Below are 18,418 nucleotides of genomic sequence, written 5' to 3' on the forward strand. Positions count from 1 at the left end.
TAGTTAATTAAGTACAATCACAAGTTTTGCAATTGTTTAGAATTAAACGAGGTTGCTGCGAAAAATTCGCAGGGACTATAAATATATATATGCTACTCTCATCATAAGTATATTTATATATGATCATTGATGATGTATGATCATGGTTATCTTTAGTCGCTAAAACCGTTTTTTTCCTTTTACTTTTTTATGCCCATTGACTTTTGTATTTACGACTAGTTGTGTTACAAAACTTATTTTACGTAACAGAATCATTCGTTTAAAGATTTGCCATAAAATTTTGTTAGGCGCTTAAGATTGGATTTAATTAATTAGAATTAATAAACGCTTCACACTCAACAGATCCCCCAGTAGGATTTTCTCCTGTGTTGGGGGTCTGGAAAGACACACAATACACAAACACAACGCCCAGACCACGACTAACATCTATATGGTCGATAAAAATGTCTGTCGTGAGCGGGAATCGAACCCGCGACCGCTAGCGTAACAGCCAATGCTATTGTCGCTGCGCCAACACCGTCAATGAAACTTATACTAAGTATAATTTTAAACAGAATAATCGCAAATCTTTGGGTATTATACTTAAGTAAATAAAATGTAAGTTATATATTACATCTAGCAGGAGCGGATGTACTGTTGTGGGCATGGAGTAACTGTCCACAACCTTTAGCCGAAACATTTACCTAAAAAAAGGTAAAAAAATTTGATTGACTCTTTTTTAGGAATGATTAACTAAAAAAAGGGTCAACCGAAAAATTTTATTCCTTTTTTCCGTATTTCATGCATAATGCCCGAGTTTCGGAGCGGTGGTTGTTGTTCATGAGCGTGTTAGTATTCCGACTAGTTCTTCGTCGATTTTAGGATGTGCCCATAACCTTTTTTGAGGACTGGACCCGCTCCTGACACCTAGACTCGAGGCAATGACGTAGAGCTGGACATAGTGGAGAGGAGCGGACCGTAAATGTTACGTATGTGATTCAAAATGGACGAGAAGCTAATTGCATTCAGCCCGTATTATCCTACTGCTGGGCATAAGACTCTTTCTCCATGTAGGAGAAGGATTGGAGCTTAATACACTACTGAACCACGCTGCTCCACTGGGGGTTGGCGAATAAGATAAGAAGCTAATTGAAAGTACCAAAAAAATCCAAAATTATAGGATACACAGGTGACCCCCTATGAGACACTCCATTTCGTCCCTCTCCACTTCATCCGTAAACACTTGTTTCTTTACCGCTCTTCTCTGTTCCACTTTATCCAGCTTCGAGTTAGTGGAAACGCACCCTTACTGCAAACTGCGCTAAAGGGCTAGACATCAAAATAGGGTAATAGTTTGAGGAGTGGTAGAAACGTTAATTGAATCAGCAATTCCAAGTTTCTAAGATTATTGATATGTGCTACACTGAACTTTAGCGACTTGTACCACCTAATGGTGTCAACAAGTGAAGAAAGTACTTTTCACAACCTTAATTATTATTTATATAAAGTGTGTAATTTCATACATTATATTCAGATATATCTAGCTGTATCCTTAACCTTATTCGTCATTACTCTTTCATTACGACTTTAATTATAAAAGGAACGATGAATGAAAGGAAGGATAATAGGAAAGCTATAAGCCACATTAAGATGCCCAAAACGTTTCACGGTCACCACCCCGTTTACTCAGCGTGGTGACTATGGGCAACACACATGAGCTCACGCCAGTTTTGGCGTGAGCTTGTGGATGCCTATATCCAGCAGTGGACTACGACAGGCTGAAGTGATGATGATGATGATAAAACATTTCAAGGTTCTTGTATATTCAAGAGGTTAAGCGACGTACGTTTTAAATGTTTCGTTTTGTTTTGTAGTGAGTCGCCAAAATATATGTATCTACGCGTATAAGTTTTTGACAACTGCAGTTGGATATATTTTTTTGTTTTCCTTACTGTCAGGAAAAAAGGATTTTAAAAGAACAATAAAAAATATCGATATTTTCACAAAATAAATAAGAGTATGGCGGTACAGAATTCGCTGGGTCAGTTTGTTCTCTGCATACATAGCGAGCTTTAGTATCTATCCGGTAGTGTCCGCTGCTATCCGCTATAATAGTGTCTACATCTATCCGCTATTGTACCTATTCATCAGGCCGCCCCCCATTTCACAAAATTGCAACTGCTCGTTTCGCATCGCGGCTGAATGCATTTATTGCATCTCTCCGCAATTGTCCGCATTTATTCTATAGTCATCTGTATACGGTTGGGCTTACAGCGTTTTACTTGCATATATTGCCGAGATAATATTTACATGTCTTAATAACGACGCCGCGTTGGCGCAGCGGCGGTTGCGGGTTCGATCCCCGCACATGACAAACATTTGTATTGGCCATACAGGTGTTTGCCGTGGTCTGGGTGTTTGTGTAGTCCTAGTGGGTCTCCCCACCGTGTCTCGGAGAGCACGTTAAGCCTTTGGTCCCGGTTGTTATCGTGTAAACCTGATAGCGTTCGTTACTCATAGTAGGGAAAATATCCGCCAACCCGCATTGGAGCATCGTGGTGGATTAAGCTCTGATCCTTCTCTTACATGGGGAAAGAGGCCTATGCCCAGTAGTGGGATATTACAGGCTGAAGCGATGTCTTAATAAATACAATATGTCAGCGAACATCAAAAAATGATTACAGACAACCTGAATCTCGTCTTTAAAATCGGTGTAACAAAACGAGTGTGCCTTAGATCCACAGAAATAGTAATAAAATATTACTATTTCTGTGTTTAGATCACATTACTGAAGTAAAACTTACGAAACGTAACTCTCTCTCGCTCTGTCTTTCTATCTTCACTAAATTATATCTCCCTGTCAACTTTGTATTTTTCGTAAGGCTCTCGTCACGCATTCCCCAGTTTACTCACCAAGTCAAGCGTGTGTAAAGGAGTTTTACTTCAAAAATATTTCAGAGATAAATAAGCTACATAGTTACGAAGCTACTTAAAAATATTTAATATCGTTGTCATGCCCGCTACGCGACAGTATCTGAGGAACGCGCTACGCGGCTGTTACAAGGTCACCGAAAGTCAAATTTAATTCGTTGGCATGAAATATACGTACTATTACTGTGTAATACGATATATCTGAAACGGCTGGACCGATTTTGACGGGACTTTCGCTGGCAGATAGCTGATGTAATAGGGAGTAACTTAAGCTAATTATTCTATATAAGATTTATTTTAGATATTTATTTATTTTACGACTTTGCCAACTGAAAAATAGCTTTTTTGTTAAATTCCACGACAAAGTCGTGGGCACAGCTAGTCTGTAACTAAAATACTAACTAGTTTAGGACTTAAAAATACTATCGCCACGAAAATACCTTTTTAACCTGCTTCCAAAAAGGGGGAGGTTCTCAATTCGATTGTACTTATTAAAATGTATTTTACCTCAGAACTTTTGAAAGGGTGGACCGATTTCGACGATTTTTTGAATCGAAAAGTGGTGCGTGTCATGTAATCCCATTTAAATTTAATTAAAATCAGACAAGCTTTATTCGAGTCATATCTAATAATGCGTATTTACTTGATTATTTTTTCGTTGTATTATACCGCATAACTATTAACTGGGTATACAGATTTTGATGATTCTTTTTTTGTCAAAGCTGATGCTAGTCTTGTGGTCTCATTTAGTAATCTTTGATATCGTTGTATTACTTGTCAATGTACCTACTTAATTGAAGTCAATTTTTTTTCGTTTGCGTGCAAACACAAGTACATGGTATGCCGAATATTTAATTTCTTTAAGAGAAAATAAATAGTACACCAATAAAACATAAAACTAAACATTGGATTTATTTTTAAAACAATAATTGAAATTTTTTATATACAGCGAATATGTATTTGAAATTATATTATATAGAATGTTCGACTTCTAGCTGCACTCCTTCAAATAGGGGGTTCCGTTAGAGTTACAGGTTAAGTTCCATGTAAAAAAAAAAATCTAGGCCTTTTCTAAATTTTACTTTGTCTTAATATACAAGCTACTCTGGCAACGTACTCCTGCATATCCGTCCAATACTATTTTTCGTCGCACTACACGTACACACACACACTACACATACTACATAAAACAACGTCGATAAAGTGAAATAATATCTAATATTAACTGCCGCATACAACTGAAGAATATGGAAGCGAATTATTTTTCTCGTAGTGTTTTTAGGGTACCGCATCCTAAAAATCATACTTCTAAGCCAAGCCAATCAAAAGATATAGCCGTTTTTGCTGCATATTTTTTAAACTCGCAAGGGAATCAAAACCTACAGGGTACTTCCCGTGAACTCAGAATATTGAAATTTGGTACGAAGCAACCTATTATAGCACAGATAAAGGAAAAACTGCAAAAAGCATAAATTTTAGTTACATCTATACAAATTCATAAAATTGGAGTGTCCGTTTGTAATATTAAAATAAGTTTTAAGCGCTTTTAGTCTGTTTGTTTCAATTAATTTCGATGATTTCAACTAATTAAAACGGCTGGACCGATTTTGACGGGGCTTTCACTGGCCGATAACTGATACTTTTATTTTAGAAATTTATTTATTTTAGAACTCTGCGAACTGTACAATAAATGTTTTGTTAAATTCCACGTGGACGAAGTCGCGGGCACTGCTAGTCATATAATAAAAATATTTTTAATAATTTTGTTTGTACGGAACCCTCGGTGCGCGAGTCCGGCTCGCACTTGGCCGGTTTTTATTTATTGTATAAATTATACGTACCATACGGAACGAGTCGACAAATTTAAAAAAGGGCTAGGAATTTTTTTTCACGCGGAACGACATATTTTACACCTAAAGAAACGAAGAAATGCAGTTAGGAGTCAAACATGATGTATAATGTGAGTATTTTTACTATTTAGTACAACTAATAAGTAAAGTTTTCAATTCAAGCATAAGCTCCTAAAATTAATATACTGATTGTATCGGTTCTTTCATTTGTAGCCAAAGTATGTAAGCGTAGCAGGTTACAACTCAACGCTACGACTGCGCTACGACACGTAAGCGGGTCAATAATATTCAATATCGCGCGGAAGTAACCGTGCTGGGCGGACGCACATTTCGGTTATGAAAAATTTAATATTTTTTTGGGAAGTTATAGAGAAACATTTAAACTAAAATAAATTTGTCTTTTCTATAAATATAGGCAATTATAATCACTTTGATTTGACGAAGATAACTTGATGAGCAAAGGATAACTAGCGTTTTAAAGTTACATAATATTGAAAATGTATTAAATCTATTATATAGTTATTGTTATTAAGATATTAAGAATGTATTTAAATTTATTTTTAAAGTAAAACCATTAAAATTCGTTAATTATTTTATTTTAATTGATTGTATGTATTTATCATTTACGATATGTAATGTAAGTAATTAAAGGAAGGTTTACAGGTAGATATGAAATAAATAAGCAATAGTGGTCTTAACGCTAGCTGTCTTTATTTTCCATTTCCTTATAGAAAATACTTTTACGAAAAACAGTATATAGGGCCGCCCGCGTGCCCGTACGTCCCGATGGGACGTCGCTGACTAGTGTCGCCTGGCAGCCCAGCCAACATCCAATACTTACGTGAAAACGATAAATAATATTTAAAAAAAAATACTGATAACGCGAGATCGAAGCTTACAGGGACTTCTCGATTTTGATCAGTTCAGCAATGCCGTCGTACATCTCCTTGACGGCTTCGTACTCGGTCAGACCCATGCGCCTCTTATTGGAAATGTCGTAGACTCCGCCTTCGGCTTCGGTGTGCTCACCGCGGGTTCCTCGCACTTGCAAGTGGTATTTGGCAGCGACTTCTTCAAGCTTTGCCTTGTCTGCTGCGAGCTTGGGCAGCTTGATGTGTACGGACGCACGAACGGTCGTACCCAGATTAGTGGGGCAGAAGGTTAGGAAACCGAGACGGTCATTGTGAGAGAAAGGAATTCTCTTCTCAATATCATTGACTGCAGTCACTAGCCTCTTGTATACTTGCTTCAAGTCACCACCCATCTGCATAGAGATGATACGGAGATGATCCTCCTCATTGCACCAGACGAGGAAGGTCTTGTTCTCGTTGTGGTAGATACCACGGCCAGTGGGCCAGAATCGGCAAGCATTAGCAGCCTGGAGGAAACGGTCACCCTCCTTGAAGAGGAAGTGGTCATCGATGAGCTGCTGCTGTGTCTCCTTGGACATGCCAGTCAGGGGGTAGAAAGTACCCTTGAGTTCACCCTCGAGGCCAGACAGGGTCGATGAAACTTTCTCTTCCATTTCCTTGTATTGGGCTTCAGTCAAGCAGGGGTTGAAGGGGTAGCCCTCCATGGAACGACCACAGCGGACACGGGTAGATACAATGAATTCGCTAGTGGGGTCCAAGTTGCCAAGGGTCTCAACATCACCCCAGTTCTTGGGTGGGTGCTTGTCAGTTTTCTTGAAGCCATTGTGGTAGTCCTCAATGATGAGGTCAAAGAGATCAGCAAATACAGTGTACGCTTCTGCATCAGGAGCGTAGATTCCAACACCTGAGTCCAAGTTCTCAATACCTGAAATAATAAAAAAATTATGATAAATAGTTTCACAAATTTTTATTTTTGTAAATTTTTTCTTATTGTAAAAGAATCTCATTGTATATCATTGTACTGTATTGATTTGTAGAAAATTATTTAATTTTGTATCAATATTTTTATTTATTTTTCTTAATAATATAGTGTAAATTTTCACAAGTATAAAGTATTTTAAGTAGAAATTGTTAGTTTATGTTGTAGTTTGTATAAGAAAAAAAATATATATATAAATAATAAATAAATAGAAGTGCCTATGAACATAATGTAACTACCTGGCTGTAATTATTTGATCATCAAATTATCAATTATCGTTAACTGTGTCACTATCATTAAGTATCCATTATTATCAAAATTAATCAAACAGAAATTAACTCTTCAGAAAAGATTATAATTTATGGTGTTATATTTTTATAAATATAAATGATTCAAAACTAAATCTTTTTTAATAATTAAAATCTAATGTTCAGTAGATTAAAATATTTATTTAATGGCTGTTCCTAACATTTACAGTTTTAAATTAATAACTCTATAATCTGGAAAATAATTAATTATTTAATTATGTTTTAAATTATGATTTGTCACTTTAATAATTCCATATAAAGTCAAGAGAAATATTAGCTATTGCTATCATATGAGTTGTATAACTGCGTACGTTGTATACTGCGTAGTTTTTGATGACTTACCAGATTGGATAACATCCAAGAGTGTGGAGCCGAAGGATGTTTTCTTGTTCTTTAGGTTGTCGAAGACCTCACGGGTGAGGTATTTCTTAAGAAGCGACTTGGAGTCTGACGCTTGGAGTTTGCTGAATCCAGCCTCCAATACCTCGAGTACAGCGGTGTCTACCATTGCTGCGGCTTTTCTGTAAATTAAACAAAAAAAAACTAATTAGATTTCTTATTTTCAATTCAAGAAAAATAAATGAGGAGACAAAATAGATACGCTTTTAATGCCGCACAAGTAGCGCGTGTACACATTATGGATTTTTTATAATATTCAATTAACTGAAACTAGAAAATTTTATTTTCTTTCAAATGAAAGTGAAAAAGATTCGACGCATCTGACGTTTAAAACAGTTTAAAAATCGTTATGGCTGCTGAATTTCAAAATTTTCGTTAAGAACTCATTTCTTACTCGATTCAAAATTTAGTGATGTTTAGCCCGCTTTTTTTAACTATGATGGACAGACTTTTTTTTATTAAATTGCGTTTAATATTTATGATGAAATTTCACGCAGGGACGTTAATTTAAAATCGATTGAGAACAGGAATTAGGGATTCTTAAGTTCCAAAATTTATTTTAAGTATATAAAATTTACAAACCGTCTTATGAGGTAATAGGCAAGAACAGCCCCGCCGCAAACAATAACAGGAATCGTGATGACTTTAATTTTATAATTCATGGCGATGTAATGTATGTACTAATACTACTTGGGACTATGTGAGGATCTACCGACTAGATGACAGTGTGAGGAGTACTGCCGGGTCTAGAATTGTTATTCGAACACACCCAAGAGCCACTTGTATTTAGTGGAATTACGTAATATTGTCAGAGGTCGCCTTGGCCGCGCGCAAGTCGTCTAGAATTGTCAGCTCACTGCGCACCCGTGGTGTTTAGTGGCACGCAGCCGATACTAAGACTGTAGACTTTTCAGACTGCTTACGATCGTGTTATTGCAAGTTTCTTATTACTACAATGCATTAATTTCTTTGCAACAGTCACCTATTAAGCTAAAATGAGCAAGCATCGTCAAATTACAGTCTCAATTAGATGTTCCGCGAACGGTATCGATTACAAGAACTGCACATTCAATTGCTATTTGAATATAAAAATTATAATATGGGATGTTTTTTCAGTCTAGTTCTAGTAGCATGTCATACAAAATTAGCAAAATAAAAAGATTGCAATATATTACGAGTAATAGTCCCTACTCGATAGTAGTCGATAGTGTCACTGCAAGTCTATGTAGTCTACTGAGATATAATATTAAAATTTCAAATGTAATTTATAGCGGTAATATAGGAATAATAACATTACGTATATTTATTAATAAATACTTTTTAATAGTAATCCTTATTATTTTACAAAATTAAGTAGATATACTCAGAAAGATTCATTGTACTTACTCAGATATATTGCAATTTTCGCTTCGTTTAATTAAGTTTATAAAAGAGGGTAAAGTATAATTTATTTGGATTTCAAGTATTGAAAACACTAATGATAAATATAAATTAAAAGGTATTTTAGTAAAATGTCCTAATGTTATTGAAAATATATGCCGGTCTACAATACGCACCCGTCGGCTTCATTTGCCGGTTTGTTTTCCTTATTTTCTTTCGTAGCACAGCCACCCATTTTCACTAATATAAAACTTAACTAGCCGCTAAAACATGCACTATATCACAAAAAACTACAGCAAATAAATAAAATGAACGGAGAATACTAAATGCAATGATGGAATGGTATTTTGCCCAAATGAATGTGCTTGTGCAGGGAGCGGCGACGGTAAGGGGTGGCCCGATCGATGCTCGGTACGCACGCACGCGACTCACGCTTCCCGCCCTTCGGGAACCGCTTCAAAACTTTTCGGAGGGAAACCTACCCTTGGCTAGCGCCACCGTCAACGTTCGCGGGCGAAATTTGAATGGATAACTAACTTCTTACCACGGATTACTATCATATCATAAAAGTAGCACTTCAACTTATCGATGCACATCTTGAAACAATTTATATTGACACTAGATAGCTGATATACCTTATCGTAAACTTTTTGAGTGGTGTCGGATGATATTGACAGTTGAAGAAGTTTATCGAGGCGGTAGGATAATTCTAAGTGTCCACCGCTTACCTTTTACTGGTACAACCGTTAGAGTCGACTGCGAGGTGCAGAATGGTCGGTGCGGGAACGCGCGGAACATTAAGCCTAGCGTCCCGCGCCCGCACCGCAGCCCTACCCGCTGTCAACCTTGGCCTTGCTGGGATGCTATATGTCTCTAATCACTGCAGACTTGACGCTTTCCAAATGCTTTTCTTTAAAAAAAAATTAACCAACGATATCGACTGCCAAGAGTATGACTTCAGAATCATTTTTATGCTAAAACTGTAATTGCAAGTATATCGTTTTGTCATAAAGATTACAATTTATGTTATAAATATCACACAAATATAATACTGGGTAACATTTAAAGATTTGCATGTCATCAGATCAGATAAGGTTTGCGGTCATATCTTGAAATTAGGTAAAATGAAAATATATAAATCAAAAACCATTAAAAGAATAATTAACGTCACATAAAAATAACAGCCGTTATTGTGATCTTGCCGGTATAGAACTGCAATATAAAATTAGGATGTTGCCGATGCTTTTCGGACCTGGATGAACTCCAAAAGTATTACGATACAAACAGCTTAATAGTGGCCTCACCAATGTCAAGTTCATTAAATCGTTTTTCTTGACAAAACTTCTTCATTTCAATAATATTGAATACCTACATCATATTAAGAATAATCGATACTCTAATTGATTTACAACATCAATAGGTATGATACGATTACGTATAAATGTTGAAATCCTTATTGACGTAACACATAATATAATGTTAAAAGTTTTTTTTTTTTAATTAAAAAGATTTAACAACCAATGTTTATTTTTTATGAAATCAGAAGAAAATTTTCTACAGCCCTTGACCCATCTACACTAATATCATTAACATTGACATTGCGTGGCTTTGATTCCTCAAGGACGGAGGAAGCCATAATGTTACCCTCGCAGCCGTTTTATAAGACTTTGACCTTTTAATAAGCGTTAAATGTATGGCTATTAGGTACTACGAGTTGTGAGCGTCGTAGAAAACCGTAAATATTACTACTGTAATTTATAGCATAGGTACCTAATTGTGTTTTATTAAGGTTTTGTTTACGCATAAATCTTACACATACTTATGTATATTACATTGTTTTTAGAAAAAATGTCGTAAACTGTAAAATGGTACTGGTTCCAAAAGTGCTAAGAGAACCTTGAACCAATTGTAAGACTACTACGCTGTCTGTTTCTACTTCTGTTACAGGACTGTAACTTTGACAGTGTTAGATTAAGGGTCTTGAAGTTTTCAGTACATTACATACTATATGAATAGATATAATGTGTACTATAGCCACGAAAAGGGTAAAAACTAAAAAATATAAGGTTCTAGCAATGCAAAAAAGAAATCGAGGGTATTAACTCGACTTAAAAATTGTAGATACCTTTAAAACATTTTACACAGCTACGAAGCTCCTTGCATGCGATAATATGAAAATTTATTTGATTTAATTATACCGAAAAGGCATTGTTTAAATTTAAAATCATGTCTGTAATATCCGCATTAGCTGAGCCCGTATCGAGTCACGCGCAGCACTAGAATCCCTAGTTGCCCAACACAATAGGCGCATTTGTACGGGATTTAACTACTTGACGCAACTGATAAAATGCGCTTAACAATTGCAATATAATTTATACACAATATTTCTTTTTCTTCCGCAAATAATAATTTTACTATTTAGCTTGTAGCTTTATGGGTGTGATAGTTATCCTTTTATTGTATTTTTTATAGTTTCATATTATTAGATAAATAATTCTTTGTACGCGTATATGCTACGACGATACTACTTATAAAAGGGGAACTATTACTTTATTTTTGTACGATTGAAATCTGTATTAATTCTAAATTGGTTAAAATTGTGAATTTTAACTAAAAGATGGAGCTATAATCGGCTTCTAATTAGAGCAAGTACGTTGTATATTTGTTCTACGAGTCAAAGTTAATAATTCAAAATCATTTCTTTAATATATTTTGTACTTAACATATCTAGAAATAAAAATTAGTCTAAAAACTGGCTCCAAAACAAAACTTTTTAAGATATTACGACACAACCCATCTATTTTAAAATTCATTTCGATTGAACCAATTTTTTATGGTGAATATAAAAATATATATTTTTTAATATTTGTTAATAAAATACTGCGTAAATTTTCTTAAAATTTTTATCATTTTCTAATTCTAGAGTTTTTATGATATTTAAATATTATTGGTAAGATTACAGACACGGATCTACGTTTTTTTTTTCAAAATACTGCAGACATTTAATAGCGGCGCTCCCTCTCTCCAGTGTTTGATATCAATTGTTACATTGAAAAAAAAAAAAATACAACTACAATGAGTGGTATTTTTTGTCATAAGGACAATAGCAGTCCCTTCAATAAAAGGCAGGGTATTCAAAGACTAACTGAGCGTTTTTAAATCAAATATCCGATGATCGAATAACGTGCGTTGGATGCTAGCTGCTTTGTAAGCGTTTTTTTTTCCAAACAGCTGTGTTATGATTTTGGCGCTAATTGCTATCTGCTCCATCATAGCTATAAGGATGTAAGTTTATGTATCTCTTGTCTAAAATTTTAGAAATTCCATAAATATTAGCGCTATTATGGAAACATGGAAAATTTAATTTAAATAATAATGACTGAAATTGTCAATTTTAGAAAATCCTATTTCGATTTTTTTTGTTTGTAGTTTTTGGTACATAATTCTGTTACTATCCAGAGATAGTTAATTAAATTAATAAATCTTTAATTTTTTTTATAAAAAATTATGTGGTATCGTGGGACACTGCTGTGTAGCTACGGCACTAAAGAATTTAGCCACCCCCTCTTTCCGTGGATGTCGTAAGAGGCGACTAAGGGATAACAAGGTTCCACAACCATCTTGGAACTTAAGAAACCGACCGATGGGGGGTAAGCATCCAACTGCTGGCTTTGAAATATACAAGCCGAAGACGGGCAGCAGCGTCTTCAGTGCGACAAAGCCAATACTGCGGTCACCAACCCGCCTGCCCAACGTGGTGACTATGGACAAAACACATGAGTTCACGTTATTTTTGGCGTAAACTTGTGGAGGCCTATGTCCAGCAGTGGACTGTATAGGCTGTAATGATGATGGGACACCAGGTAGGAACGAAGCTCCTTCGGTTAGTATAGAAGCAACACAATTTGAAAAAAAAAATGTTGAATTTTATATATATTTTCTAGTTCTTTATTTTTTTTTTAAATTTTGTTGATTGATTTTTAATTAAGTACATAAAAGTATTTAGGAAATTTAGTATTTTAGAAAATAACAAATACCGTAAAATAAAATAAATCAAAATAATAATAATAGTAATAATTCAAACTACTAAGTGAAATAAAAAACATACGTCTTTATTTATTTTTGTCAACAGTATAAAATTACATAAATAATTAAAAAAAAGTTTACTAGTAATATTTTAGTTTTACAAACGTCATATTATACAGTCGTGTGACTGATATTACGTCACTTCCGTTATATATTTTTCTTACGGTTTTAGTATCACGTTTTTTTCAGTTCGGTCGCCCAGCCAAATGTCAAGCCTGCCGTAAGGAACTTCGTTCCAAAAATTATAAGGTTTAAAATAAAACAAAATAATGCTTTAAACTTTTAGAGGAATCATAAACATAATTGTTTTATTTTAACAGGAGTTATGTTAAGCAATTCGTACCAACGTTATAATACGTAAATATGGAATTGATTTTGATTGTACGTTTCTGTCTGTCTGTCTGTCTAGAATTAGACCGACGGTCAGTGTCTGTGTGTCCGCTACGCTTTCACAGCTATACCGCTTGTTGAATTTGATGAAATTTAATATGATATATTCAAAGTTTAGCGATTTATCTGGATTTAAACTAGGAAATACGCGAAAGTTTAAGGTAATAACTTGGAATAATTCGGAATCTTTTGATTCGATTCGTCAAAAGCTTGATAAAAAATTTTAACATCTTATAATCGTCAACGCAAGGGTATTCAATACTACGTATACAAATATAATAACATACATATAAATATAACTATCATAAAATTAACAAGAAAATTAAGATGTAAACAACGCGGTACTTCGAACTGTTAGAATAATATGTGTTACATGTTATTTAACTGTATTCTTTATTCAAAAAGGTGATAAATAGTAGAATGTGGTATATATTTGTTATTTAAGATAAGTTAAAACTATTAAACTGATTTTAACTAATGATATTTTTAATAGTTTGATAAAAGTATCACGCAACGATTATGTTTCTGAAGAAACCACAAGTGTCTACGTCGAGAGAAGAATAAAGTTTAAATTTTAAATATCACAAAAGTTAGTCTGCAATTAAATATAAATAATAATAATTTCATTTTAAATTTTTCTTTTCAAACTAAACATCCCATTCATAACTCACGTATGTCATTCACGCATACGTCAGCACTTTGCAAATGAAATGTAAAAAAAAAGTCGCCGTGGGAATGTTCTGGAAGGCCTTGGCAGTGACACGTCTTTGCGGCCTTGTTTTTACTGTATTGAGGGTATAAAAATAAATTCTAAAGTTATTTGAATCACGAAATATTTGCATCAATTGTTGTAATTATAATTTTGAACAATTTGTTTGTTTGACATCCCATGATGAACCAATATATTTCGATCAATCTTTTCCGTTAGTAGTTATTGATTAATTCCGCTCTCGACGTAGAAAAATTATATAACTTTTTGAAGAATTTAAAATCTGAAAAAATCGGACTTGAATTTTTTCGTTAAAATCAGCACTGCAGTACTTACTTATCTGCCTTTAGATAATTCTGCGACTGATTAGATAAATAATACGAGTAGGTACTTCGATTTTCGTTTCAGAAGTTCAGAAGCAAACCTTTTGGTCTGATTTTACGATTTTTCCCTTCTAGTATTTCTATTCATAATTAAGCGCGTAATACATCTCTGTCAATCCGTTTATGATTTGTAGCTTGTAGCACTTTTTAACCGACTTCTCTTTCTCGTTGCGTTCTCAATTCAACTGTATTTTTTTTTTAATGTATGTTAAATCAGAACTTTTAACCGTGTGGACCGATTTCGACAATTTTTTTTTAATCGAAAGGTGGTGTGTGTCAATTGGTCCCATTTAAATTTATTTGAGATCTAACAACTACTTTTCGAGTTATATCTAATAATGCGTTTTTACTTGACGCTTTTTTCGTCGGCCTACGTTGTATTATACCGCATAACTTTCTACTGGATGTACCGATTTTGATAATTCTTTTTTTGTTGGAAAGGAGATATCCCTAGTTTAGTACCAGGAAACCAGGACCTGATGATGGGATCTCAGAGAAATCGAGGGAAACTCTTGAAAATCCGCAATAACTTTTTACTGGGTGTACCGATTTAAATAATTTTTAATTTAATCGAAAGCTGGTGTTTGTCACGTGGTCACATATAAATTTTATTGAGATCTGATAACTACTTTTTGAGTAATCTTTGATAACGCGTAGTTACGTGACTATTTTTTCGTCGATCTACGTTGTATTACTCGTCGATGTAATTGAAGTCGGTTTTTTTTTCGTTTGCGAGTAAACACAATTATTTATTACAAATGCGTCCGAATTTGAATTTTCTTTTTTACTTACAAATGTACCTCTAAAAACTCGAAAAAAAATTATACATAATATATTTTATTATTATTAAGTTTACAAGGAATAACAAAACAGAAGTAAAAATACAATATAAGTGTCACAACCTTTGCTAAGAAAAATTTAATATTAACTACATAGTTTTAACAGTAACACAATAGGTAAATACATAAATAGCCTTAGATTATTATTATTATTATCAAATAATTCTTAAATTGATTTGTGCTAACAACGTTTCGTCTAAGAAACAATTGAAATGTTTAAATTGGTACAAAGATTAAATTAGAATGATTCATGTATTCGAGAGCATGAAAAAATTCCAAACAATTTAGCTACGGAGCAATTGTTTTATTCCGATAATACGTCGACTTGTAGAGTATAAAATTACATGTTGTACTTTACCGATGTTGTCTCATTTTTCGAATATTTTGTACGTGTTTATTATCAGACTGCACGCGCCTTGCGATTTCTATTGTGTCGAAATTTAAGCGTTAGATTAGCTGTCGACTAAAATACCTTTGAATATAATGATAAATAATTACCTATAGTTTTTGGTTACAATACAATGCTAAGTTTAGCTTTTAATTTGCATTATAAGTTAGAAATTTCGAGAAAAAGTACTTAATTACTCTGTTTGCTTTAATAAAGTTATTTTAAATGAATATACTAACCGATGCAACTTGTATAACATCATAGTAACGGAATCATGTAAATTTTCATGAGATATTCAGCTACAGTACATATTTTTTAAGTCACGCCAAAAATGGCGTGAACTCATGTGTTTTGCCCATAGTCACCACGCTGGGCAGGCGGGTTGGTGACCGGAAAAAAATACATAAATATGCATTTTTAGAGATGGCTCAAAATGTAGATCTCGATAAAATTTAAACAAAATCACATGACATGTGACACCAGATCGATTTAATCGATTAAAACAAGAATCATAAGAATCGGTACAATCAGTAAAAGTTATGCAGTAAAAAATACAGCCGAATTGAGACTTGCCGACCTTCTCTTTTTGAAGTCGCTTAAAATCTTTCAAAATCAGCTTACAAATATTATATCCTATTAAATAATATACGCAATATTACTGGAATTGAGTTGGTTATGGTATTTATGTAAATTTGGTTAGTGATGTGGTGACCGCTACCCTTAACAGTAATATTTCAGGAATCATGACTTCCTTTATATTTTGACTTACGTTTTATCATGCAAATAAAAACTGTATTACAATATAAAAATCAAATCATACCGTTTATGCCTTCAATTAGTAATCCATACTAAAATTATAAACGCAAAAGTCTGTCTGTCTGACTTTCACGCCAAAATCACTAAATATAGATTTTGATGAAAGTTGTTGCAAAGATAGAGTGCACCTTGGAAAAGGACAGGCTGACTTTAATTGCAAAAAGAAAGAAGGGGTCTTCAAATCATTGATTCGGCCTGTAACATCTCACAGCTGGACATTAGCCTCTTTTTCCGTGTAGGAGAAGGTTCGGAGCTTAATTGGATAGTTAGCTTATCGTTGGCGGATAGGAAGAGGTCTTCTAACTACTAATGAAATGCAAAACAAAGTCGCGGGTACCAGCTAGCAAGAAATAAGTCGTGTATTGTGCCACGGAGCTCGGTTAGTTCCCCAGTCAAAGGCTCGCGTGCGACTTCGCCCTACAATGAGTTAGGTCAATGTCAATGTCGAGACTCAGGTGAATTATTTTGTGGCAGTGAAAACATCACGAATACTTTCCGTGTTTATTGAACTTGGAAAATTCAAGCTTAAAGTGGATTTTATCATGATAGATTGTAAATGATAAAATATTAAAATAGAATGCGAGCTAAACTCGTAAATTAATGTGAAACTAAGGTTTTGTATTACAGACAAATTATACATACGTCTACAAATCAAAATTCTTGTCTGACGCATTCCTTTTTATATTTGATATGACAATTTTTTAAAGCTGTGTGGCTACGGCAATAAAGAATATAGCCATCCCCTCTCATCCCGTGGGTGTCGTATGCGGCGACTAAGGGGTAACACAGTTCCACTACCACCTTGGAACTTATAAAGCCGATCGATGGCGGGATAACCATCCAACTGCTGGCTTTTAAATACACAAGCCGAAGACGGGCAGCAGCGTCTTCAGTGGGACAAAGTCAGCTCTGCGGTCACCAACCTGTCTGCCCAGCGTGGTGACTATGGGCAACCCACATGACTTAATGCCATTTTTGGCGCGAACTTGGCGAGGCCTTTGTCCAACAGTGGACTGCGATAGGCTGAAGTCTGTATGTGTGTGTGTGTGTATTACAATTTTTGATATTTAAAATTGTATCGGTCATATTCTGTTTGACTGATTGATTAATTTTTTAATGATAATCTCATTGCAGTTCCAAATCTACAGAGAGAGGTCTTAATAATAAGATCACCCTTTGGTCTTGAGAAAGAGAATCCTTACTTATACAGAATTATTCGCGAATGTCATTGTAAACCTCCCGTTTTGACGTCGTGGCGTAGGTACGCCATGATCTCGAGCGAGTCCCATATATTTTTAATTGTTTATTGGAACCAACAAAGCCTAAAAGTTTATATCTAACCCTTAAAAGGTAATTTTTATTTTTGAAGTAAAACTTATTTACTCACGCTTGATTTAGGGAGTAAGCTGGTGAATGCGGACGAGAGCGTTATGAAAAGTATGATCGGGCGAAGCGAAAAGAAGCTGAGAGAGATATATAAGATAGTGAAGATAGAAAATGAGAGCTTTTTTTTTTTTTTTACTGGACGCACGGATAACGCGTAATCTTTACGTTTATCCCTTTTTAAATGTTTCATATTTTACAACAATATATTTATGTAAACTTCTTAGTACAAACTATCAGAAGACGTTGTCCTATCTTGTGAACTGTCAAACTGTACTGTAACTGTGTAATTGTTTATGTAATCTTTACGTTGTCTGAAACTATTTTCATAATTATTCGGTCCGTAAAAATTGTCTACAAAGTATAAGAAAACTTAAAAAGAAATAGCCGAGTTGATCCAACTGTTCTCGAGTTTTGAGCTTAGGTACACGTTTGGCGATTAAATTTTATACCTATCCAAGAATTTCAAAGGTAATTTAGTAACTGGGACAGTGAAAATATTGGAAATTTTATTATCACTCGAGTATTTTTGTACCAAAATGTATTTTTGATTGCTTTCTTTAGCTTTACTTTTTAAATTAACAATATATGTATCTATACAGTTATTCTATGATGTTACTTTAATTTAATTACGTTTTAAGACGACTGGACATTGTACAGCACTAATGTTTATTAGCAGGCAGACAAAGCAAAGAATGCGTTAGCTGTAAATGCAAATAGCTGAAT

At 34.3% G+C, this 18,418-nt stretch overlaps 2 protein-coding genes across 4 annotated transcripts in view; one reads left to right on the plus strand and one right to left on the minus strand.

Annotated features, from left to right (window-relative positions):
* LOC123658013 (low molecular weight phosphotyrosine protein phosphatase-like) overlaps nt 1-18,418 on the plus strand; it is a 479,256-nt gene that overhangs the window by 414,897 nt on the left and 45,941 nt on the right. The gene's annotated exons all lie outside the window — the stretch shown is intronic.
* On the minus strand, nt 5,450-9,517 carry LOC123657953 (arginine kinase). The gene is made up of 3 exons (XM_045593436.1): nt 9,427-9,517; nt 7,262-7,440; nt 5,450-6,557 (listed from the first exon to the last, which is right to left on the minus strand). Exons 2-3 carry the CDS (start codon nt 7,425-7,427, stop codon nt 5,656-5,658), a joined length of 1,068 nt encoding a protein of 355 aa, XP_045449392.1. The 5' UTR covers nt 7,428-7,440; nt 9,427-9,517; the 3' UTR covers nt 5,450-5,655.

This window comes from Melitaea cinxia, chromosome 1, assembly GCF_905220565.1.
Source record: "Melitaea cinxia chromosome 1, ilMelCinx1.1, whole genome shotgun sequence".
NCBI lineage: Eukaryota > Metazoa > Arthropoda > Insecta > Lepidoptera > Nymphalidae > Melitaea > Melitaea cinxia.

Coding starts and splice junctions, on each gene's coding strand:
- LOC123657953 (XM_045593436.1), bottom strand. CDS start 7,427: ATGGTAGACACCGCTGTACTCGAGGTATTGGAGGCTGGATTCAGCAAA. Junction 6,558..7,261: donor CTTGGATGTTATCCAATCTG/GTAAGTCATCAA, acceptor TTATTATTTCAG/GTATTGAGAACTTGGACTCA.